Raw genomic sequence first — 24,879 nt, forward strand, 5'->3', positions numbered from 1 at the left:
TCAACAAATTAATCTTGATTTACTTCTTCCGTTTTTTATACGTTGAAAATTTTAAAGGAAGATAGATAGATAGGTGATAGAGAGAGAAGAGAGAGAGACGAGAGAGGGAGAGCCGAGAGGAGAGAGGACGAGAGAAGGAGGAGAGAGGAGAGAGAGGGAGAGAGAGAGAGAGAGAGAGAGAATTAATTAAACTCAAAGTAATAAAAATCAAGGTTAATCAATGTGATGAAACTACTATTATAAATGTTCTATCGATGTTCCCGACATTTAATTTATAACATTATGAATGAATCTTTGATTATGTAATAATTGGATTAGAACGTGTGATGAGAGTAAAATGAATTATGAAAGTGTCACGTAATTAATTAATACTTATTACTGATTGATTAATAATTATCATAATTAATACAATACAATACATAGTCTATATATAAATATATGAAATACTCATTTTAGAGAGATAAATAAATTGTATAACTAATCGGTAAATACTAATTTAACAGGTTTTTTAGAATCTTAACGTATTAATAACATATGTAATGATTACAAAGACATTAGAAAAAAGCAGGAAAGTGCTTAAATCTAACTTCCATTTTACCCGCGGAATTCTGGTGGCTCGAGAGTTTCCTCATAACTCGTATCGCAAAAGTATTTTCGAACGGGGCAGAATACACAAGTGCACAACCGCGCTTTTGGCGGCGACGGACAAAAAGGCATACACAGTCGCGATCGATATTTAATATTTGTCCTCGCCGTGCGGCTAGCGGCGCGGTTTTTCTCCCTTTTCGGCACGCGCAGTTCAAATTTACTTGGGAATTTCGCACGGCGATTTTATTACGACGAAAGTTTATCCGCGAGAGAGAAACCCATATTCTCTTTCCCTTCGCAAATCTCCCTTTCTTCCCTTCTCGTTGACGTAATATTTTTTTCTTTCTGTATAAGTAAACGATTACGAAACGATTACGAGATAAACTTACTGATACCACGTGACAATCTCTGTCACGTAAAATTACGAAAATTCCATATGGGATTACCTTGCGCTAATATTGTTTCTAGATTAATTAGTGTAAAATAACGTTATATATTCCTAAATCGAATTCCAAGTCGGATATAATGAATTTATCTCATTTCCATGGAATAATAAAAATTGAATTTAAAAACGACGAAATCTAAAAGTATAGTTTGTAACGTGTCTCCCATGACATTTGTATTAGGTGTGTCCCGTCGTTTTTTCTCTTGCGAATTCTTTATATGGATTCAAAATGTAATAATGAAAAATATAATAGTCAGAGAAAAAAGTAAAACGAAGGAGATACTGGAGTCAATCGGAGTCCAGTTTAAAGCGACTTATCGCGCAATAAGTCTCGCGGTTTGCCGACTACTACGAGAGAGAGATTATAGATAAGTAAGTATGCGCCGAAGTGAAAGTACGAATTACCGAGCTTACTCCACACTCCTAGATTTTCCGCCGGCGGTTACCCGCTCGGCCGCGCGCGCGCGCGCGGTCGCTGAATATGCATTAAACGGGATATTACTGGCATGGCGGCGGATCAGGGACGATACTATTTCTCATAGCGTAATGCTGTTGCGAGCGTCGCACCGGCTACCGCGGGTCGCTAACTTCGGTTCCGACGCGGTGAATAAATTTCGCCAAGGGTCCACCACGCGGTTTCTCCGGCTTTTTATTTCAAATTTTCTCGGTCCGCTCTCGGAGAGCGGAGAGTGGCGGGCAGAGAGTCGAGCGGAGAGAAACGACATATAGACTGATACTCGAGAACGCAACACGCTGCTGAACCGAACTGGAATCTCATCCCGCGGCTCGGCTGCGTTGCGTCGCGTCGCACTCCGCTGCGTGACGGATAATTGAAGAGCTCGCCCCTCAAAAGGAAGGACAATCACTCGAAAATCGCGCGCGTGTAAAGAACCAGTCTGTTCACTTCAGAGAGTCGCGACAGTCAGCAAAGCGGGATTCTAAAAATATGCCTCTCAAATGCGCAACATCATACGTTGCTGTTTAATTTGCGACCTCGTAAAAGGCTCGAGACAATTAGGTCTCGTATATAAGTAAATGTAAGGATGTATCATTATTATAATTATAACCACAATTATAGCAATAACGAAAGGTTTGTTATTTATTTACACAGCGAAACCCATGCGATCTCAGTTTCTTGGTATAGGCATCCCGTATCAATGTAGTGTTTAGTTGCATTCATTGCCATTGTTGCGGCGAAAAATGTTCTATCTTATTCGCGATAAATATTTATGACAAGGCGGGGGAGAAAAATAGGTTTGCCAGACGAATTTTCCGAGTCGCCGTTATACGATGAAGTGAATCGTCATCGAGCCGGAGGATTTGTATCGAGCAGAATAATGCGCGATGCTTAATCGCGAGTCGTGAGATGCAAAACTATACGAGTTGTCTTAATTTCACGGAATGAGACTTATCGTGGCGGGCAGCGGTGAAGGAAGGGCAAGAGAATTTCCCCCTCGCAGAGCAGGATCTCGTACAACGTCACGATGATAAATCGAGCGCGAGAACGACGCGACGTCGGGACGCTGCGGCCACCCTAGCGAGACACAATCTTTTCCTATTAGCCACGCCACGGGCCTTAAAAACGTTACCGAAAAAGAGCGGCGGGAAAACGGCGGGAAAACGGTGGGAAAAGCGACGACGGAGGGGGGGGAGGGAAAACGGGGCCACGTGAATTATTGCCGCGACGCTGTCATGTGAGTTTAATCGGACATATTGCCGCGAAAATGTTTCGCGTCCGTGCTCGAGCCGCGAGCTCTCCATTTCCGGGTACAGCTGTACTCACGTATGTCGCGAGAGATGTTTATTAATATTAGTATATTTCAACACGCGGCGAATGGATTTCATTAAGTTTGCAAATCATTCAAAATGAAACTGAACGTCATGTTATTTCATCTGCGCATACTTTAATAGTAAGTCACGTGCGTGACGAGAATAACTCACTCGGTTATAGTATGTATGTCTTCCATACAGCCGTCCAATTTCTGTTGCTTTTATTCAATTTATTTATTCGCGGATTATGTTTGTATACGTCATTTATAAAATTTCAAAAATAAATAATACAAATACACTAAACTCGCAATATTTACGATTTGATGCAATACCACCAGTTTCCGCGAAATATAAAATATATCGCAGTTTTTTTTTCTATAATGGTTAAAAGAACCTTCCATTGATTTTAATCTAGGAATAGATTTTTTCAGCGTAATGTTGTATATTATGTCACCTATTTAGATCGCGAGAAATGTCCTACTTCTTTCGAGAAATTAAGAGCACCACTGGAAGAGAAAATAAACGGACAAAGAAAATAAACGAATCGAAGACAGCAGCTCGCACGCTCTCCTCCCCCCTCTTCTCTCTCTCTCTCTCGCTTATTTAGATCCGAGGAATTACACTTCGTAGGATATCAACTTACGGGCGACTAAAGTAAAACTAGGTGCGATATATATTATATATATATAAGATATATATATATATAATTGACTGCCAGGGAAGTGCTACTATAAGCGCAGCAATAATGACAAGGTATAGATTCCTCCGAGTCGTCCACCAATTTATTATCGTCGTAATCGTAAATGAGCTTGGCACTGTCCCGACCGACGACAATTTAGGACTACTATCGTCATTACCATGAGTGTATGAATATATACGTCGCAAGATTGTCTCCCCGCAATATCATCGAACGTTCATCCTCGCGATTAGGAGACTGCGAAATTTTCTAGAGATCTTCCGAGTATCATTGCGGCTGGCAGGTATTCATATCGAACTGCAATATTCCATCTTATCGTCCCCCAAGCAAATTTTCGTTTACTAATATCGATATTTATAGCGAATGTATTCGGATGCTGTTAATTGTTAGTAAATGTTGAATGAGAATCTTCTTGACAACTTCGAAAGTGACATCGCGAGGGTCCAGGATTTATTATTGTCGCGCGCAAACACTCGAAGAAGCGGACATATTAAGGCGATTAGAAATGAGATATTACACCGAAAGTCATCGATTGAGGATTAGACGGGGAGAAAGTGGATCGAAACGTTAAGAAGGTATGTTGTAAGTTTGAAGCTTCGAGACGCGAGGATTTCGAAAGATTGATAGGACGCCTGGAAGAAGTAGGCTTCACGCCCTCTTCACCTTTTTACGTTTCATCGCAATTTTACGTCAATCAAAAAGGGATTCCGGCTCGCAGTCGGCAAGAAAGCGTCAACGGCAAAAATAGGTAGGTGACTTGAGTAGACGTTGCGAAAAAGCAGCATAAAGAAATGATAGGTGTCCACGAAGAAACAGATTTACAACAAATTTTAGTTCTTCGCGCGTATACTCCGTGCATAAAAGTTCTTCCGAATTTGTCATCACATTGTCTCCTTTGAGAGATGTCTCTCAGACGACGAAGAGGAAAATCGAGGAAACATCACTGTTCCTTTTTGCAATTTAAAAATCTGGCTACCTTCAAGAGACTCCGCGTATCGTCCGCGTTCGCGGAAGCAAAAACCTCACGAGCGGGCGTCTCCATCTTCTTGCTACCATGTCTCAATGTCTTGCGCGTAGCGGAACGGACAAACAAGGGTAAATACGAAAAAACGGACAACGTCTCTACCCCTCCTCTTGAGGGGTAGGGGGATAAAAACTCGACATAAACACGCGCAAACAACTAGAGGTAAGGACGCGGGCCAAACAGAGAGGAAAGAGGAGGAAAGAGAAAAGAAACGCGGCTGAGAATGTTACCGATTGTCTGAACCACGTCTGCCGCGATGTACCAGGCGGCGCGGCGTCGCGACGCTTCTTCCTCGGTCTCGTTGTTTTAGCGCGAGTTCCGGAAACTCCGTTGCGCGACTACGGTCGGATTCGTTTCGGTAAAATGGACGCATTCCAAACGGCCGACGTCGCGTATTAGGGGTGCTCCGTAATTGGATGGGCTCTCGGGAAAAAATGTTACAAGAATGCTACAGCACGAAAATATCATCGATAAGATCAAACTGTGCTGAAAAGAAATTTGCAATTTACCTGAGAATCCTTGTCCAATTTTGACAGTACCAATTAAGAGAAATATCAAAACTTCTTATCGTAGGATAAGTTGATTTGCAATATTTTTTTAAAACTTTGATTCTAAACTTTTTATAATTATAAATTAATGTGCATGTAATATCAGACAGACGTCGGTATTTCAAATTTAATTAGTTCTATGTGTAGATAATTAATATCTTGCGTTATATTACAACTAAAATTATAGTCAGGAAAGAAACAGAAAAGGACTCTTGGATATCTTATCTATGAAATAAATATAAATGAAAATCCGGTAAAAATATTGTTATCCGACTTGATTTGATAATAATATCGTAACGATAAATGGAAACTTAGCTACGATTTCACTTTTGTCAAGCACGTTCTGTTTTATTTTCGTTACTTATCGATGGAAAAGAGGCACCATTTACGTTCGAAAGTGAACATATGATCGCATGCGCATTGAGCTGCGACCACAGATACCCTAACGCAGCTATTAACGGAAGATAATTATTCTCGCGAGGATCGATTTACTCCGCAACAAGAAGTATCACTTATTTCTCGCTGGCAATTACCAAACCACCCTGTACGTAGAACGTGGTTGCCTTTTCGTCTCTCTTTTTCCGTACCGGTTCGCCGCACTCGGCGTGTGCGCGCCTATATTTGCGCGCCGGAAAGTCAGCGAAAGAAACGAGCGAGCGTAGCCGGCTTTTTCCGCTCAGATTCTCGGCGCTTCATCATCCTTCCGAACTTATTGGAGGGATGCGAAAGGGCGTGCATGAGTGCGTGCGTGCGACGGAGAAGAAGAGACGCCGGTCTGTTTTCGACCCTCGCGTCGCGACATAAGTAAGGGGCGAGATCAACGTCGACCGTCCTCGCGGATCCTCCGGCGGGCGACGCGACGGATCGTTCCCGTATAGTCCTCGACGCAGTCTGCTTTTTCTAATATCGGGCAATATCCGGGAGTACGCGTGTTACGTACTCCGTAGAATCCATAGATAGGTTTAACCGTACAATATTGAATTTTCGAATATTGGATTCTCAAGCGAGACGGCGTTCTGAAGCCGAGCTAAGTGCGTTCATCATCGAGGGAAGAACGAGTTTATGCCTCAAATCAATATCTATCACAGAACAGTTTGCTTTATGAATGCATCTGAGAATCAGGTGCCAAAAATAAAAAATCAAAATATATATTTCAATATTGGATATTTTCATTACAAAAAATGGGAAATAGAGTAGAATATATGTATATGTATACTTTTTAAATAAACCAAATAAAATTATATTGTATTTGTTTTCGAAACAGCTTGGAGGTAGATAAACTATCGTTTAAGGACGTTCTCCGGTCCTTATATTAGAGAAAATCGATTTTCTTTAGATTTTCTTGAAACTGTGAATATACGTTAATTTAGGTGTGCTTTATGCGTGGTATACATTTCAGTACCTCTTCCGGTATAAAAAATAAAGATACTGAGCCTCAAAGTTTCAATTTTTACCAAAAAAATTTTTTAATTTAATTTTTTTTTAATTTTGGCATTTTTTCCTTATAGAACTCGATGAGAGGAGCAACTTTGGTCCTTTTGACCAACCTCGTATCTCTTACCGTTTGGCCTGGAAAACCTTTTCATTAGTAAAAGTTGAAACTTTGAGGCTCAGTATCTTTATTTTTTATACCGGAAGAGGTACTGAAATTTATACCACGCATAAAGCACACCTAAATTAACGTATATTCACAGTTTCAAGAAAATCTAAAGAAAATCGATTATCTCTAGTATAAGGACCGGAGAACGTCCTTTTCCACGCGACGGATCGATTTTCTATATCGCGACGCGATAGAATTACTCGATATAGTTGGCGCACTACGACGACGCGAGAAAATGCTTCGTTAGGCGATATCGCCATACGGCGGGACGAATCGGAAATACGCAGAGAGAGAAGTTACCGCACGGAATAGGGTGTGTAACCGCGTTTTTCCCGACTCACCATCCACCAAACCTGTTTTGCGGGGTACGAGGACGGCGCCGCGCGCCAAACGGGCGGACAAAAAAATTAGGAGGAGAACAGGGAGAGAGAGGGAGAGAGAGAGAGAGAGAGAGAGAGAGAGAGAGAGAGAGAAAGAGGGACGAAAACGATCGCGTGTTTGTCTTCGTCGGTGTGATTCCGGTCACCGGCCAACTTGAACACGCCGACGAGAGCTTTCTTTTCATTCCGTAACGAGGTTAGGAAGCGATGGAACGAAGAGAAATAATTCTTCCCTCCGGCACGACTCGACGGCGGCCGGAGGTGCCTCCGTCTACTCTGTGTGTACTTTGCTCTTCCGCCACGGCGGCGATGTTCCACGGCGGCCGGAAAAAACTGATTGCCCGGGCTTGCGGCAGTAATCGTCGCTACCGTTGCCGCTGCTTGTTATTTATTTCCATTTCGGTCTAACGTACCGTGAAAAACCGGTCCTACAAAGTTACGCCGCGCCGCATAATGTCTCCCCTGACGATCCCGCGCCTAAATCAAGCATCCCGGAAAATCCTCTACCAAGTATTCGCAATTTAATGTTCAGAAGCTCGGATCCGAGGCTGCTTACCTACCTCGCACTCGGATAAATTGTCTGAAGAAATGTAAACACATCACGCGCACAGAGACATTTATGTATGAATCTCGGAAGTATTCGACAATCATTTGGAAGCACGGTAATCTGGGAAACAGGTGGAGAAAAGACAGCGAGAATTGCGGAAAATTGTAACGGCATGAAGTTACGTATCTACCCGTTTTGCCCAAAGGTACACACGCTCTTTTTCTACGACTCTCGACGAAGGTTAATAAACAAACAAGAGGCAGACGAGATTCTATCCACGGAACAAAGATTGTATCGTAATATCTCTCGGGCAGAATTGTCTATTGTAGAAACTCTTGAAAAGAGCAGTCGCGCGTATTTTCCGGTCGGATCCACCGATTCAATTCGTGAAGATGCCAGACGTAATGTCTGGCGTAGGTTCCGACTCGATACGGATGCTTCCGGGACACACACCGCTGCAAACGTGATCGGTTGCGACAACGATTGGAAAATAATTGAGCAATTTAGGGTTACGTGACTGGGACGTATCACGTCGTCGTCGGAAGAAATGAGGCGCAATGATGAGAGAGAAAGAGCGGGGAGGGAGGGAGGAAACTCTCTCGGATAGAGGTCCCATGGCGCCATGGGGACCCCTAAGCCTCCCCCTTCTTTCTGCTCTCGATGAAGTCTCGACACGATGGTGGTGCCCCGTCGACAATCTGATGATTACAGCTTTGTCGTTCTGCAAATGTAATAGATGTTCTGTGGCTCGTTCATCTCGAGATAACCGATGCTGCGATGGGCGGATTTACTGCTACCAATTACGCGATGCTGGCGGATGAAATCGCAATCGCAATCTTAATGTGTTGATGCAATGTATAGGAACAGTGATACGTATAGATAATTACGTCATATTCGAAGCTATTTAAGATTTTATTTAAAGGGAAGGCATACGGTTGAATAAAATAGCGTTTTTTTTTTAAATAATTTGTACGTTTCATATTTTGCAAACAGGCAGTTTTAATTCTCGTTAAAACAAAAGCACTTGTTTGTCTCCCCATAATCTAAATACACTCTTTTAGTACGTGTTAATATCCAACCAATCTAAATTAATTTGAGCGAGATATAAGAGTTAATCCTTTTACCTTGCGTTTTTCCACCGTTTTTATACTTTATCAATGCTTTCTCTCTCTCTCTCTCTCTCTCTCTCTCTCTCTCTCTCTCTCTGATTTAATCGGACTGGCAGTCTCGCGCCTGAAACTTGCATGGGACGCGCGATAAAAAAGGCGTGTGTTCCCTTACACGTTCCAGATTGCGTCTCTCGCGTAATTACTTTGTACCCACGTACAGTGTACAACGTATACAATGCACAACGTACCGCGACTCGTCCTCCCTTTTTACAAAGGGATTATTTCCTGCCACTATCGCGCCGCTCTTTAATCACCGCGCGCGTCCTCCGCAAATAAAAACGGCGCGCCGCGATTTGTTGCGCGGACCCGAGACAAAACGGTCGTGGCGTCGTGTGAGTTTGCAAACGACGGCGCAAAAACGGGAAGCTTTACGAGACATCCCGAAAAGGCATTCATAAAGATGCGCGCAAGAACGGCATATCAAATTGCAACGATAACTATAATATAGCCTTTCGTACGAGAATAACTAGTATTAAGCTTGATTCCGTGTAATTTCGCTATTAAACGCGCCATTAAAGCCTCAAGATTATATTTTTGTTTCGTACATAATGACCACACACATAGTCTAACTGTGAAACGTTAGGAAACAATTTTCGAACGAGAAAATTGTTTTATGTTTTTAACGTGAAATGTATCGGGTACGAAGCAAGTTATGTATACTGAACATTAAACGTTTTGATAACAACATAATAAAACGAATTGAATAAATTCAACGATACTAAAAGATATAGATATATGCGATTTCACGAACGGAGGTTGATACACGTGAAATAAAAATTTGTTTTCAATTTCAAGCATCGAGATATTTCGTTTTAATTAAAATTATATTTCTTGACATTTTTCCCAAAGAGACTTCTTAAGCAACCTTTCCGAAGAAAAAAAGACACGCATTCCAGTAAAATAAATAATCTACTTCGATATGCGAAAAACCTTTTACGAAATTCAAACTCCGGAAATGAGACATTTCATATGCAGCGGGCAAATACCGCGTCCCAAACCGCCTCGTATTTCGCGAGATTCGTAAGGGCGAGTAATGAAAAAATCCCTGCTAAAACACATCCCGTATAAAGAGGCGAGTGCACTGCGCTATCGATACAGACTACCGTGCAAAAAGAGATTCTGCCATTGCCATTAACCGCATATGGATATCATCGGAGACCCAAAGCACGGCTTGCCATATTGAAGCGACGTGTGAGCGCACAGAGTGTGCGTATGCTTAAACACGTACATAAGGCAGAGAGAAAGTGAGAGAAAGAAAGTGAATATTCGCGTAGAAAGAACGAGACAGAACGCGAGACTCATTGACTTTTTATGAGCGATTCTCCCTCCCTATTTATAGCCGAGTACAGCCGAGTACATTCGACAAGAAAGTACGCGACGATTCCTTATGTCCATCTATCATTAATGGAACTTTATTGACTCATACGAAGGCGTTTACATAGCAAATAAAAGAAGAAATACCTAATTGCGAATTTATTTGGCGTTAATGTAATAAAAAACGGAATAAAAAATAAACGTCTGCTTTTTACTTCGTACGCGGTGATGTGACGAGTAACCTAAAGAAAATGGTTATCGTAAATTCTATTATAAAAGACTTTAACAACTGATATTAGCTCGGCTTACTCTCAGTGCGTGTTTCCGAATTCAGCGAAAGATATCTCTTGGCTTTATGATAGATAAAGGCAGAGTAAAGATTACGGCGTTTCGAGGCCCTATGTTGCCCCCCCCCTCTCTCTCTCTCTCTCTCTCTCTCTCTCTCTCTCTCTCTCTCTCTCTCTCTCTCTCTCAACAAAGAACAAAGTTTTCGAAGAAAGCGGAAGATTCAATTCCCTGAAGCATCCATGAAAAAATATTAGTGTTACTAGTTGATAACAGTAATCTTCCCGAATCTATCACTGGATTAGGAACAAATCTCTGATATCAACTATGATATCACTACTAGTTATAAAATTAGCTTTCCACACTTTTGAGTCACAAGTACACTTGCATCATCGGTCACGCTTGAGAAAAGATGAAACAGTGATTCGCTTATTTATGCAGTGCACTGCTCCCGCGCGCGTTTGTTCTGCGTCTACATTTTTCATAAGGCGTAACAGTTAATAGTTATAAAGGGCTCATTGTTAATGGGTGGCATGGTCCAGAACGTTACAATATACTTCACTGATTGTGAGCCTGCGGTTTTAAAGGCTTATCGAAAATTACAATTATCGTCCGATCGTCTTAATCGTCTTCCGCTAATATTTAAATAATTCTTGCCTCTCGAAAGGGCTCGTAGAAAGCGATATATTTACGGTAATTTCACGGTAGGTCTTGATGCTGCAGGTATGGCAAAGAGATGAATATAGAGGCGAACCTTTCGCATTACCTGTTTTCCTTCGATATTCAAATGTATCAAAGGCGTAAATTTATTCTGTAGCTTTTTGTGCATTATCTTTGGATAAAAGAGAGTGTGCGAAATTAATATTTAGGATCTCTAATGCAATTTGGCGAGTTTTACTTTTATGTTCTTTAAATATTTTTTATATTGCCATCCGTCTCGTTATCAAAAGTGTTTTGCGTTACAACAAATGGGTGTACTAACCGCGTCTTTAACGTGAAAATCTGAACTTATCGACATTATTAAAATGTTCTACACACACATATACACAAGGTCTGTCTTTGTCTGTCTTTGTCTGCCGCGTTTCAATTCCATCCGACTATCATTCGCGATCTTCCAGAAGATAACGCGAGCGTCCGGAACATTGCTGGAATTCTCCACAATAAACCATATCTAATAGCCGCGTAAACGGAAAAACGAACAATTCGCTATTTATCGGAGCGTGGCGATCAGCCAATTCATTTCTTTTATTAACGTCCGTCGGTATGAATCGGAAGCGACGCGACTCGGATTAAACGAAATTGAAAACTAACCGGATCTTTGCGTTGAATGAGCGTTGACATATCAAAAAGTAACGAGAAGGGTAATGATTTCACAAAATTGAAAATCTGAGTATAAAGAGTAACCTACTGGGTGTTTTTCCTCTGATAACTTAATGCTCTATTATTTATTGTTTCGCTGAATCTTATTTACTTATTTAATTATCGGTTGATTATTAATAGAGCTTTCGACTTACGATGGAAACGCGAAGTTCATTATCCATACAAATGTCGGCCGGTATAACCGAATGCGCAGATGGAATACGAATTTAGCCGACGCGACGATCGAGGTCGGCTTTATTTGCCGCCCCGTTCCCGAAGCTCAGGAGGTAATTATTCGGATAATCGTAGTAATCCCTCGCAAAGCTCCGCTTCTCTCGTCTCGTTCCGATCGCGAGAATCGATTAGTGCGTACACCCGTGCGAGTCCGGCTTCTCCGCGTTGTAATGGCGCGCAGCGGCTCTCATTTGCATGAAGAATCGATTACGCAGATTCCACCGGGGCACAGGGATGTTTTTCCTATCATGATCTGCGTTTAACCATTCGTTCTTACAAATTGGCGCGACTGACCGTGTAACTGTAGGCCGGAGATCATTGTCGCTCGTGTTTCATCTGTGTTTTTTCAAATGCATTTAAAAAATGATATTATCTTTAAGGAACTCCGAAAGCCTTAATATAATTTGTAAGAACTCTAAACTTTTAGAAAATAAGATATTATTTAATGCTGGATAAATTTGAATTTGATATACAAAGTAGATATTACTTAATATAGAAAAAGAGATGTCAACTTCTCTTTATATAACTTTTAAGTGAGGAATTACTCTCGTCACGAATATTTTGTGATATTGATTTTGCAATAAGCAATGCTGCGATCGAACAAAAGCTTTTACAATTTTCGTTGAAATAATAGTCGCAACTGAAACCGGTTACGAGGTCGTGGACCTTCCGTCTACGAAAACCGAAGAAAGGAGAAAGTGGAACGTAGCGGCGAGTGTTGCTGACCCACAATCTCTTTCGTCGATATTCTCGGTTTTTCTCTTTTTCTCGACTCAAAGTGAGCGTTACTTCGCGTACCGTGAGTGCTCTTCTGACAAGAGATTACTTGCTGACATATTTAATCGTATCAACTACGATTTCCAACTTTCTCTTACGGATTCTTATAATATCTCTTTCGGAATCCGACACTTCACATGCAACGGTCCAGTAATTTGACAACGTAAAAGCTCCTACATTTACACAGATTACCCAAGAAATAGAACGAGTTAAAATAAATATTAACTCTGTTACTCGCATGGGATCTAAAATACATCCCTGCCTGAAAAATCTATTAAATTCACAGAGTGAAATGTTTTTACATCGATTGAATGCTGCACAAATTGCTTCGCAATTAAAGAAAAACTTTTACACTAATTTTTGGAAGATACATATATAAAATATTAGATATCAATCTTTATTTAATTGTAAATCATCAAAGAAAATAAAAATTAGATCTAATGTTGTGTAAAATACACCCCACACGTATAATGTAGAGTTAATATGATAATTATTTGAGAAAACTTAGAGTCATCGACGTCATCCTCGATGACTCGTCAATTGGATTATTCGCTGTAGAAATGTGAAATAATTATTTTCACATCGGAATTGAGCAAATCGACAAGCGTTTTTTGTTGTTACGTTGAGAGATCTAGCGGGGAATCGGTATCCTCCTCCTTAGTCCTTGCGTGCTTGAACATTTCTAATTCGCAGACGCACGCATTGCGTATCCCATTACGGCGATGCGGATGTAGCGGATGTATCACGATACGCGAAGTCACGTATAAAGGTAGGGAATTCCAGCGGCGACGAGATAACGGTAAGCTGGATTCTTTTTATTGCGAAACGGCGTTCCCCCCTGCGCTTATTGTCTCGCGGAAAGCGCGCGAGAAACCGCTCACCAATGCGTTCGCGACGCGTGCATCGCTCCGACGGCCTTCGACCGTCAGCATCGACTGAAAAATCATTGAAACGCGGAATGCGCCACGATGCAATTTTCAAGCATGCCGAATTCCGCGACGAGTTCACGATGAACGGGGGCGTTCACGCTTGTAGCGTTCACCACGATGCGAATATGCGATAAATGCAAAATGTTTCGCGCGTTCAGTTGCACATACCTCTTTCCGTTCTTTTTTCCCCCGTGTTTTTTATCCGTGTAGTACCCTCCGAAACAATCTGATACTATTTCAATATACTATTTCGGCATACTATTTCAATAATTCAAAATATCGAATTTTCATGTACGAGGGTGGCTCAGAAATTTCGTGTATATTCTCGTATAAATTATGCTTGATAGTATGAATAACCGAATATTATTTAGAGGATGGTGCACCATGTTAATACATGTATTAAATATAACATAAGAATTAAATTGTGGCAACTAACATGTATAAATTATAAGAGAACGATGGAAAATTTCATGATATCATAAAACAATGCGAACGCGTATTGATCTTAACGCTGTCACGGAAATAAATATATTCAATATTCTATTTTCTGCTCGCTATAACGCAACACTTATAATTCCTATCTATATGTCAGTGTTAATAATTTAAGTCTAATTACGAAATTATTAATTTCTGTACGTCTTTAAATCGCATTTGATATTATTAGAACTCGTCTCTTCCTCGCGCGTATCTTGAATTTCACATTTATATTGAAATTTCTCGTAATATTCACCATTCTGCTGTTATAACACTTTTCATTGATATCATGGATATTTAGCGCGTAAGTCCATACAATCAAATTGCATTCCACGATACATGGTATACTAAATAACATACCAAATAATATAATAATCCACATATTGCACTGAACATTTTGCAAAGCGTTCTCACTGAGATATCGAATGTTATGATCGGACGGAACATGTTTAGATAGAATTGCATCGCGAATGCGATGTAACGCGACCTTCAAACAATAAGCATAAATATGCGAGCGTGCTGGTCGCAGCTCTTTTTCAATCGAATCAGTCTGCGATCGTATCAGTCCGGTTGACCAACGGGATCACATATTACGCGCATCATCGATTTTGTTCTCGTTATTTGAACGATCCACAAAGCGAAAGAGACGACATAAGAGAGAATCTTGGTGTATTTATCTCGAACTTCTTCCCGCTCCCCTCCCCAACCTTCCCTCCGCGATACGCAGTGTCTCCCATGAAAACATCAAGGAGACCCCCTCACCGTGACTTTGGCTTTGACCGAGAATTCTAATGTCGCTCAGACGTTGGGCGCCCATTTAAGGAGAAAACGCGCCGCCGTAACGTCGTCTTGAATGAGGGACGAGAGAGTAAATCAAAGCCTCGTTGCCTTTTCGAGACGTTGTATGCCACGTTATATGCCGATCCGAGAGACGGGACATGAAAGAGGATTTTACTCTTGATTGGTATATAGGAAATTCCCGCTTTTGGGAAATCTGCTATTCACGCAAGGCCATTTAGATGAAGCGATATTACCGCGCATAACAGCATTACAGCGAATCCTGTATTTTATCAAATCTCAAGAGAAACGTCTTAATTATTAATCTATTATTAACAATGTAGACTTGTAATTAAGATATACCATTATGTAGATATATACAATTAATTTGTATATTATTAGTAATATATATTTTTTTCTCTAACATATCTCTGACTCAGGAGCACTTGCAAGCCGATCAATTGCATCTTTTTATCTTGTTTCGCGTTTATATATCTTTCAATCTCTTGATATTGTCATATTTCTTCGCTCACCAAGTGACTCGGGGAACCCACTCGCGTTTTTTCGTTCGTCGCGCGAGAATGCTGTATTATCCATAATCTCCGGACCAGCGATGACATCGGAGGAAAGAACCGTCGCCGTGATATTTTCGATGTTTACTTATTTTGATAAACGAATTACGGGAAATTTTACTTGTGTATAAAATGAGCAAGATGATAAGACGCAACTTGAAAGATAAAAGTTTTAAAATAGACGATTTCGATATTTATTTAAACTATGATTAAGATTCTCTGTCTCAAAATTTTTTATCACCACATGTTTCAGTGGTCGAATTGATAAAAGTTGTCACGAATTGAGGGAAATTCGAGGTTCGAACTCTGACTAAGGTGATATTTTAAGGCAATAAATTCCTTATAATAATTTGAATAGGGTGCTCTTATTAGCATCAAAGTAAATCGATTATCGATTTAAGTAGGAGGGACTTGTGCTATACTTATGCTATTCTTTTTGCAAATTTAGACTTTAAAAAGAATTTGGCGGTGAAAAAATTAACAAGGCAATAATGAAGACTCACCGAGCGCCTTGCAACTTGCACCATGAAGGGAATCCCCGGCGAGCTGAATGATGGCCATGAGAATATCGCCCATCATCAGGCAGGCGACATGATGAGTCTGGCAACGCCAGTGTAGAACGTGATGAGAGGCTGGTAGTAACCAACCGGCCGCTAGAGTAGCGGCCAGAAAGACGGCGCTAATGATGAAGCCCACGGGATACAAGGTAAATCTGATGTCTGTTGCTTTCACCACAGGTCTGAAAAAAATTTGAATAGATTAGGTACTTTGGATAGTCTTTATCTAAATTTGAGTAGATTAGATAATTTGACTAGTTTTCATCTAAATCTGTTCGACGTAAAAAGCTCGACGCACAACAATTTAAAAGTTCCATCTAAAAATCATGAAATTTAATGAGCCGACCATGTAATCGACAAAATACAAAAAATTGTTCTGTTTTACGCTTTGAATTTTAAATATTTATTCGTAGAATCGGTCACCCTCATGCGTATTGTTTGATTGTACATCAGACAATGGATCAATATAACATACGTATCAAATAACAGTCATTATATTTGAGTTACTATGATATTACGGTTTATTGTGTGTTCATACATTAATGGAAGGCCTAAATAAATACGTATAAATTTATACCTGCAACAATTAGCGACAAATTTCAAATCCAAATAATTTACACTTTATTAACCGATATCTTGTGATAACAATAATAATTAATGTAAAAAGTAATAATAATTTGCCGTTGCAATAACGCACGTACTTTTGCCATAAATTCCTCTTTTCTCTATTTCCCCAGTTTAAATCTTTTTTTTACATAGCGACGGAAAGGAAGGTTAGCATACATTTAACATGCAAATTCCAGTGTCGGTTCTGTCGATATTTTCCACTACCTACGGACAAAAAGTCGCGAAAGAAAAAGGCGAATTATGGCGCTATTTCTCGTTATTTCTCGCGCTGGCGGATTAATTAAATTCGGGCAGTTTTATCGGCGTCACATCGGCAATTGACCGATTGGCTTACTGCCAGCTGTGGGCAGCGAGCCAGATATTCGATCGATTATAACGGAAATAATACCGCGTTATCGGCGATCGTTACGTCCGTTTTTAATTAAGATTCCTGGAAGATTCGGACGAAACAATTTTTCATCGCGACTAATAATATCACGATGCGACCGCATTCAGGACGTTCAGGACGTTCAGGACGAACGGATTTCCGTTTTCAGGATCGTTTACGGCTTTAACTCGCATCAATCACTCACATGCCGAGTGAAAGTCACCGGGAAAGTACTTCCAAGATCTCCAAAGATTTGACTCAGTATTTACTGGAAACTTTTGTCGGATAAAAAATCTACGAGCGTCATAAACGTTATTTACATATTCTAATAAAGATATAACTATTGCAAAAAATAGATATATTTATGTTTATGATAATAGCATAAAATCACTTATTAGTTAAAATAGAGCTCTTTTTCCAAAAAATTGCAAAAATTGATTTTTATTTCTTGTCATAAAATAATAATAACTTCTGCTTTGAAATCTCGATTACATCGCGTTTCAAGTCCGATATGTGCATTTAACACACGTACATCAGTCAAAGATTGATTTTATCCAATTTTGAGAAAAGTCGCGATAACCTGCCGACTCTATTCGCGGAAAGCATTCACGAAGGAAAAAAAAATCCATCGCGTCCGATCACGTTTTGTTCCATTGATTGCCGTTCGCTGAAGTAGTTGGCGAGTAAATTTTTCACGGGAAACAAAATGCTGTGTGTCAATTGACCCGTATGCACACGCACATACATCCAAGCGCAAATAGAATACGAACCGAGTAACTTTCTGCAAAATCGGTCCTGCATCGGGCGCAAATGCGCGGCGCTAATCGCATTTTCGATGTTACTTTATGCACCTAACGGCGATTAAACTTTTGCCATAAATTCTACCCGGCAATTTTCGCTAAATACCGCGCCGGCGACACTTTGAATCCGGGAGACAAACACGGTTCATTGGTAGGTACACTATCCCCGCTAGTGACACATTCTACGTAAGCGGGAATTCTCGCTGTATATGTGTGTACTACCGCGGCACTACATGACATTACGTCTCTGTACCGAATGGAAACTCTCTGGATCTTACTATCAGCGATGTCCTGCATGTCTGCCCGTCAATCCATCACGGTTCGTCCTTCGTCTTAGCGGGACGCACGTGTCTCGACGAATAAGATCTTCTAACCCTATCTTACGTTACGTGACATATACCGTAAATCACCTGACGTTTAGCACGCTGGATATTGTTACATAATGCAAAAATATCTGCATTTCGCCGTAACTTCTGACAACGCTTGTACAAAGGCTCGTGACAATTTCGCGTTTCTTTCTAAATAGAAAAATTCTAGATAACATCTCAGAAATCTATTGAGAAATATTATGACTTTGAAATGTCGCTTTTTACGTAACACAAATGTAACATTAGCACTTTCCTATATCTTTGGATATTAGATTCAATTATCACACGGGATAATTTTTTTAAAAGATCAACTCTAGAAAAGAAAGATTAGAATTGCTTCAATTATATTAAAATTCTGAGAAATAACGGGACGAGAGAGAAAAAACCTCGCAAGTAGGTATGACAATGCCATTTGCCTTACGCAACACCCACGGGCAGAAGCGTTTACATCGCTCATCGGTCTGGTGCGCGGAAACGCGATTGTGAGAACGTTTTAATGGAATCTCGGATGACGTGGGATCTCGGATACACGCGACCTAGAAAATACCTGGCGAGGAGCAAGAGCAATGAGGCGGCCCGGCCGGGACGTTTCCTCGACGCGTCGCGTCGTCCCGAGAACGACGTACGTATAGAAACGGCACCGTTTATCCCTCGCTCCAGCCACCTAACGTCGAACGCGCAATTAAGCCGTGCGATAAATTCAGATCGGAGCAGGCGATACTTGACGAGGCAAAAAGTCGGATCGTGCTCGGAGTGACTTAAAGTGGGTCGGACGAGTTGACCGCCGGAACCGACCGCGAGTCGACTTCATTCTTCATTACGCGGGACGAATGAACGATGATCGAGCGAATAAGAAGAACAGAGGATTCGCTTTGCATAATTGAGGGATCGATATTCAACTTCCTGCGATTTACGCGATTTACGCGCACGTCTAATATCGGGTTATCGGTCAGAACGGCACGCTTACGGAATATATTAAATTAACAGTGCAACGTATTGCGAAAAAAAAATTAATATTTATTGATTAAAAGGAACGTTAGACAAGAATCTATGTCGGCAGTTTTCTTTATTTACGACATACTTTTTAGATTTATTAGTTAAAGTTAAATAATATCTATTATATATATTTTGTTAATTATATTCAGACAGGTATATTTATACGTAGATAATAACGAGTAATAAAATAAAACAATTGGACCATGTTACGAAATCAAACGAGATATCAGGAACAAAGAATAATGAAAGATAGAGATCCTTCAATTATATTGTGTATCTGAAGCTTTTACATATTTATTTGAACGTTCTTTTATCTCATAAGTTTAATTTCAGGTAACACGGCGATTGCTAGGCAGCGTCGTAACGTTATCTTAACCCGGAAGAATTTTTTAATCATTGTTTGTAACGCGGCGTAGACAAGTGCAGCGAGAACAAAAATATACTACGACGTTCGAATTCAATTGTCACTCGTACTGACCTTTGTGGAGCATGTTCCGGACAGGCGAACACTTTAGCGACCTGATCGAGTTCCTTAATCCTCTCGACGCAGAACTGACCGCTGGGTAAAACGACTCCGTTTATCTCCAGGCTGCCGTTGGGCCGCAACGCAGCATCCATCGCGTTTCCGACGATCGTGAAATTGTCGGATTTCGGGCAGGTCGGGAATCCAGCGACGATCTCGACGGCGGACGAAGCATTTGGTAGCAGAGGTGGTGCGTCCGCAGTCTCTTTTATGAATACGCAAGTATTTCTGTTGACACAAAAAAAAGAGTATTGCTTACAACGTCGTTCGTTGAAATGAGAAATTGTAGAAGCAGTCATAAACTTTTTTCTCTTGTCTTATATACGTATTTCTTTAACGCTCCGCATACACAGACCGAAATATTAAATTTAATAATTAAATATTTAACGCCTTTTGCTCCGTCTAATCTCTTAAATATGGTGCGCCTGGAAAAGTTTCGTGATAAAAATCTATTGTCAATGCCGATATATCTCAGAACAGTTCCGCTGAGCTTCATACTTGATGCGTTTTATCTCGAAAGATTTCCGTCTATTCCTAGTGAGTCACAAGGTCACAAGTAATTCATAGGCTTGGTGGAAGATTTTCGTCGTATATTTTTATATTTTTGTCATTTTAAATCATTTAAAAAGGTTAAATAATCACATGAAAAAGGTTACAATAACGTTTTTCATCTCAACATTGGCAGCCGCACGTCATGCCTCGATACATGATTTAATTTTTATTATAAAAAACAGTACGATATTGTCGAATGGTTAATGATTAATAATATATTTTACTGACATACACGCTAGAACTCGCCAGGAAACTAGCTCACGCGAGCAACATCAACATTCTCGAATAAAAACCGAACGAGTTTCGCAGACGTCAAGGTCGCTCTACGTGAGTCTCTAACGCATTTCACTCAAACGGTACTCGGTAAATAAACAAGTAGCTACCTACCCAATGATTGAGTCAAAGACTTACGAAATCCATTACTGTTTCATCAGAGAAGTAAGTCGTCGTCAACTTAAATATTTATTTCATATAATACCCGGATAACAAGCTATCGATTCTATTAGATAAAAACCTATTTTAGAAAGCATTAGTAACACGTGCACACATAACGCTTATATATTTTTATTTATTTATTTTTCATATTCCAACTCCAATTATTTGATTTGTCTATTTATAAATATATTAAACATCTGAAATTGGATTTGTTTATGCATTTAATCAGTTTCTAATAAATATGGAATTTTATGTACCGTGGATCGGTTTTATTTATTATTTTACAGTCAAGAAATTTTACGTCGAATTTATTGTGGTTAATTTATAATTAGATATTTCTTTTGGTTTTTGAGTTCCAGAATCGCGTTTGGATTGATTTCATTTTCTTGTAACTTTTGGAAGTGAGAAAAGGAATTTTGATCGACATCATTAATTGATAATTAATTGATAATTAATGCTCGTTTCATTTGATATCTACTTCTTTTGTGTTAAATCCACAACATTTACATTTCTCTAATTTTCCTGCCTCAAATGAAAATAAAATGATATAAATAAAACAATGATATATGAGAAATGATATAAAATAATAAAAACCGTATCCGCTCATTGGCAATGTTTGTTATTTTAACAGATCGTCGTAGTACATCCTTCAAGCAACTATTTTTCTGTATGAAGTGTCCAAAATAAATGGAAAATTTTAAAAAACTTTGCACTGGCTTGTCGTTAAACCTGACTGCCTGTACCTTGACCTAACCTAATTTTCTTGTCCGTCATTCGGATCGACTAAACCGACCGACCGACAAAGTTAAGCCTATCATTACAATACAAAGGTACAGGCAATAGGAACAGAGAATAAGCCGGGCAACGGAAATCATCACATTTCAACTTACAAAAAACTGTGTAGTGTGTATCAACGCAACGGAATATGAAATAGGCAATAGGAACAGAATTTCCGACGCGTTGAATTTCTATTCTCTATTGCCTGTCACTTGACCAATCACAGTTTTTCAGTTTTATCACAAATTGACACGGGATTATTTCTGTTGCCCGTCCTACTGCCCCCGTTCCTATTGCCTCTGTGTCTGTACTGTCCTTTACGCATTAAGGAACTCGGTGCGAGAGACTTACCCGCGTTCGTGGAAACTGGCGTTCTCCCCGCAGCAACGTCGCACCCGCGGTCTCATGGTCGCGGCGGCTTGATTGCCCGGCGATTTCTTCATGCACACGAGCAGGGCGTTCGAATCGGCGCAGTAATGACTGGCGGAAAAGGAGTCGGCGTTACTGAGCTCGAGCACCGCGTTTCCATTGTCGAGGAGGATGAACGGGTTGACCCTGCGGTAGGGCACGTCGATCAGCTCCGAGCTGTCGTCGCATTCCGGCCGTCGGTCGTCGACGACGTGCCAGTCGGCGGGCAGGTTGTTGTCGTAGAACGTCTGGCGCGTCAGCGAGAAGATCAACGGCGTCCACTCGTTCGACGTCGGCTCGCAGCGCGGCAATCCGTCGTTGCTCGCGTCGTCGTCCGATCGTCGTAGCTCCTCGCCGTATCGGCAACACTTGAGGATCGTCAGCTGGTCGGACTTGGCCAGGTCGTCCGGCTCCGAGACGACGACCGTCGCGGCCGTCGCGACGAGCGCGAGAACGCAACGCGCGAATGCTCCCATGACTCCGAGAGATATGTGGCTATGTTCTCGCTGGTCGCGCTCGCCGTTCTCGAATGAAGCGCGCTCTCGATTGTCCACCAAGATTGTTCACACGAGTGTCAAGTATATTTCGATAGCAAATCAAAGGAACGATTCCGGTGTTCGAATACTTCGAATGATCGCGTGCACCGGCACTCGGATCGATATATCAGATCGATGTCATTTCGCGACGCGCACCGAAGCGATTGAGGGGAAGCGGCCGGAGACGCGGAGAGTCGAAAATTCGGAAGGCGATTCAGCGTCGGATGAGAAAGACACTGAACTGAGGAAACGACGGTTGTTCGTCGCTGGGACGCTCGTCGGACGTGACTCTCCCGTCCCGAGGCTTCGGCGTTACTGACGAGCGACGCGGTGTCCGAGTACTCCGACCACGCGGCCCGACTCCAACTCACCGGCGGCAACGTGACTGCGGTATGCGCGCGCACCCGCGCGCCACGCTCTCGCCCTTATTAAATTTCAATACCTCTTCCGGTATAAAAAATAAAGATACTGAGCCTCAAAGTTTCAAAAAAAAAATTTAATTTTAATTTTTTTTTAATTTTGGCATTTTTGCCTTATAGAACTCGACGAGAGGAGCAACTTTGGTCCTCTTGGCCAACCTCGTATCTCTTACCGTTTGGCCTGGAAAACCTTTTCACTAGTAAAAGTTGAAACTTTGAGGCTCAGTATCTTTATTTTTTATACCGGAAGAGGTACTGAAATTTATACCACGCATAAAGCACACCTAAATTAACGTATATTCACAGTTTCAAGAAAATCCTAAGAAAATCGATTTTCTCTAGTATAAGGACCGGAGAACGTCCTTAACGGACCACTTGGGTCATTACATTACGGTTTTCGTTTTTTTTTGTTTTCGCGTTTTTATTTTTAACTTGAACAGGGTTATTTCATTAAATCAAACACCAAAATTTTATTCCTCACGTAACACATAATCACATATTTATAACGATAATCTTATAATCTCATTTCGCTATGTTTTGCATAATAAAATTTAATTTTTGCACCTAACTGTTTTGTTTTTATTTTATTCCAGTTATTGAAAGTTTAATAAAAATCGGACTGATATACGAAATGCAACGAATCGGATATTACAACATAAATATCATATTTTCAAATCGTATTGCATATTTTGCATTCTGCGTAGAAGGTGCTAAATAAACATTATGTGATTCGTGTGATATTTGAACGAAATGCATATTCTATGTAATATAATATTAATTTTATGATTTACTGCAAGAGCTCTTTTGCTTCGCCGGATACTTTATGAATGTATTTATTTTATTGTTTGAATATTACGCCCACGACTTCGTTCCTGAACAGGCGCCTCATTTCTTTGCATAAACGATCATTTAAGGCTACTTTTACATCCCAATTAGAAGTTACTGTTATTAATTACATATTGCATATTTTGGATTGTTGTATAATTTATCAGTACTTGAGAACAACATGTATATATATTTACTCAACATTTTCTGAAAAAAGTAAGAAGAAACCAAAGAAATATTTAACAAATGAAAAAAGCACATTAATTACTGTAACGTGTGCTTCATTTTTTCGCCACGCGCATGTTTAAGTAGCTCCAGATGTCCGTTCTTGGGTTAACAACACCAAACTGCGTTATTTCATCGAGGCTTGTGTGAAATGACTCAGTCGGAATCAATCTCGGACTCGTCAACTACGAAGTCGACCACGCTCACACACGAGATAGCTATGCGCTATCTCAAAATTGCTTTCAAATTCTTTCGATTCTAAACGATTATACATATAAAGATGTACCGTTATTTTGAGAGCAGAGAGATATCACAACTATCACAAGAATGATGTCTAAAAGATTTTTCAAACAGGACATCTTTAAGATATTTGAAGTTTGTCGACATATAGAGTTCTTTTTTATGATGTCTAAATAAGAACTGATATATGTACGTCAACATATAAATTTCTCATTTATGATATCCAAAAGATAATATCGTAAAACATTTTTTGAATAAAAGTTCTACATTAAAAACTATATAAAATAATCAATAATCTTATGACTTTTATTAACTTTTATCAACTTTAATATTACTAAAATTTAGTAATATATTTATCCAAATTAGTAGCATATACCCAGACAGAGCACTTGCGTTATTCCGTTGCTTATAAATAATTTCACGCGTTTTTATTGCGAAATTTTCCAACCAGTACACTTTTGGTTAATATTGAGAATATAATTGTGAAGCACTTATGTGAAATATGTTTGAAGTAATCCTCTTGCTATTTCCGAGTGTGCGGCACACTCTGCACACGAGGAGAGACGGTCCTGACTTTAAGAAAGAGTACTGAAAAGTATGTTTCTCTCTCTAACTTACTCCGGACAGGCGTCTGCTATGTATTGTCTCAATCCATATCTACAAGGTCTTCATATGCGAATGTCGGATTATCCGCTAGATGGCATTCGCTAGCTGGCGTTTCTCGTATTTAAAATA

The 24,879-nt window shown here is 40.3% G+C and overlaps 1 protein-coding gene across 1 annotated transcript; it reads right to left on the reverse strand.

Annotated features, from left to right (window-relative positions):
• Positions 1 to 15,992: 15,992 nt before the first annotated feature.
• LOC139784806 (probable G-protein coupled receptor Mth-like 1) lies at positions 15,993 to 22,733 on the reverse strand (the record flags this gene model as incomplete). Its single annotated transcript, XM_071723996.1, has 3 exons — positions 21,843 to 22,733; positions 19,683 to 19,955; positions 15,993 to 16,228 (listed from the first exon to the last, which is right to left on the reverse strand). Coding segments are annotated over exons 1-3 (1,042 nt in total), but the record flags the coding sequence as incomplete, so codon positions are not given.
• Between the last annotated feature and the right edge of the window lie 2,146 nt (positions 22,734 to 24,879).

This window comes from Temnothorax nylanderi, unplaced genomic scaffold, assembly GCF_030848795.1.
Source record: "Temnothorax nylanderi isolate EJ_2023f unplaced genomic scaffold, tnyl_v1.0 TNYL_tig0681_pilon, whole genome shotgun sequence".
Classification (NCBI taxonomy): domain Eukaryota; kingdom Metazoa; phylum Arthropoda; class Insecta; order Hymenoptera; family Formicidae; genus Temnothorax; species Temnothorax nylanderi.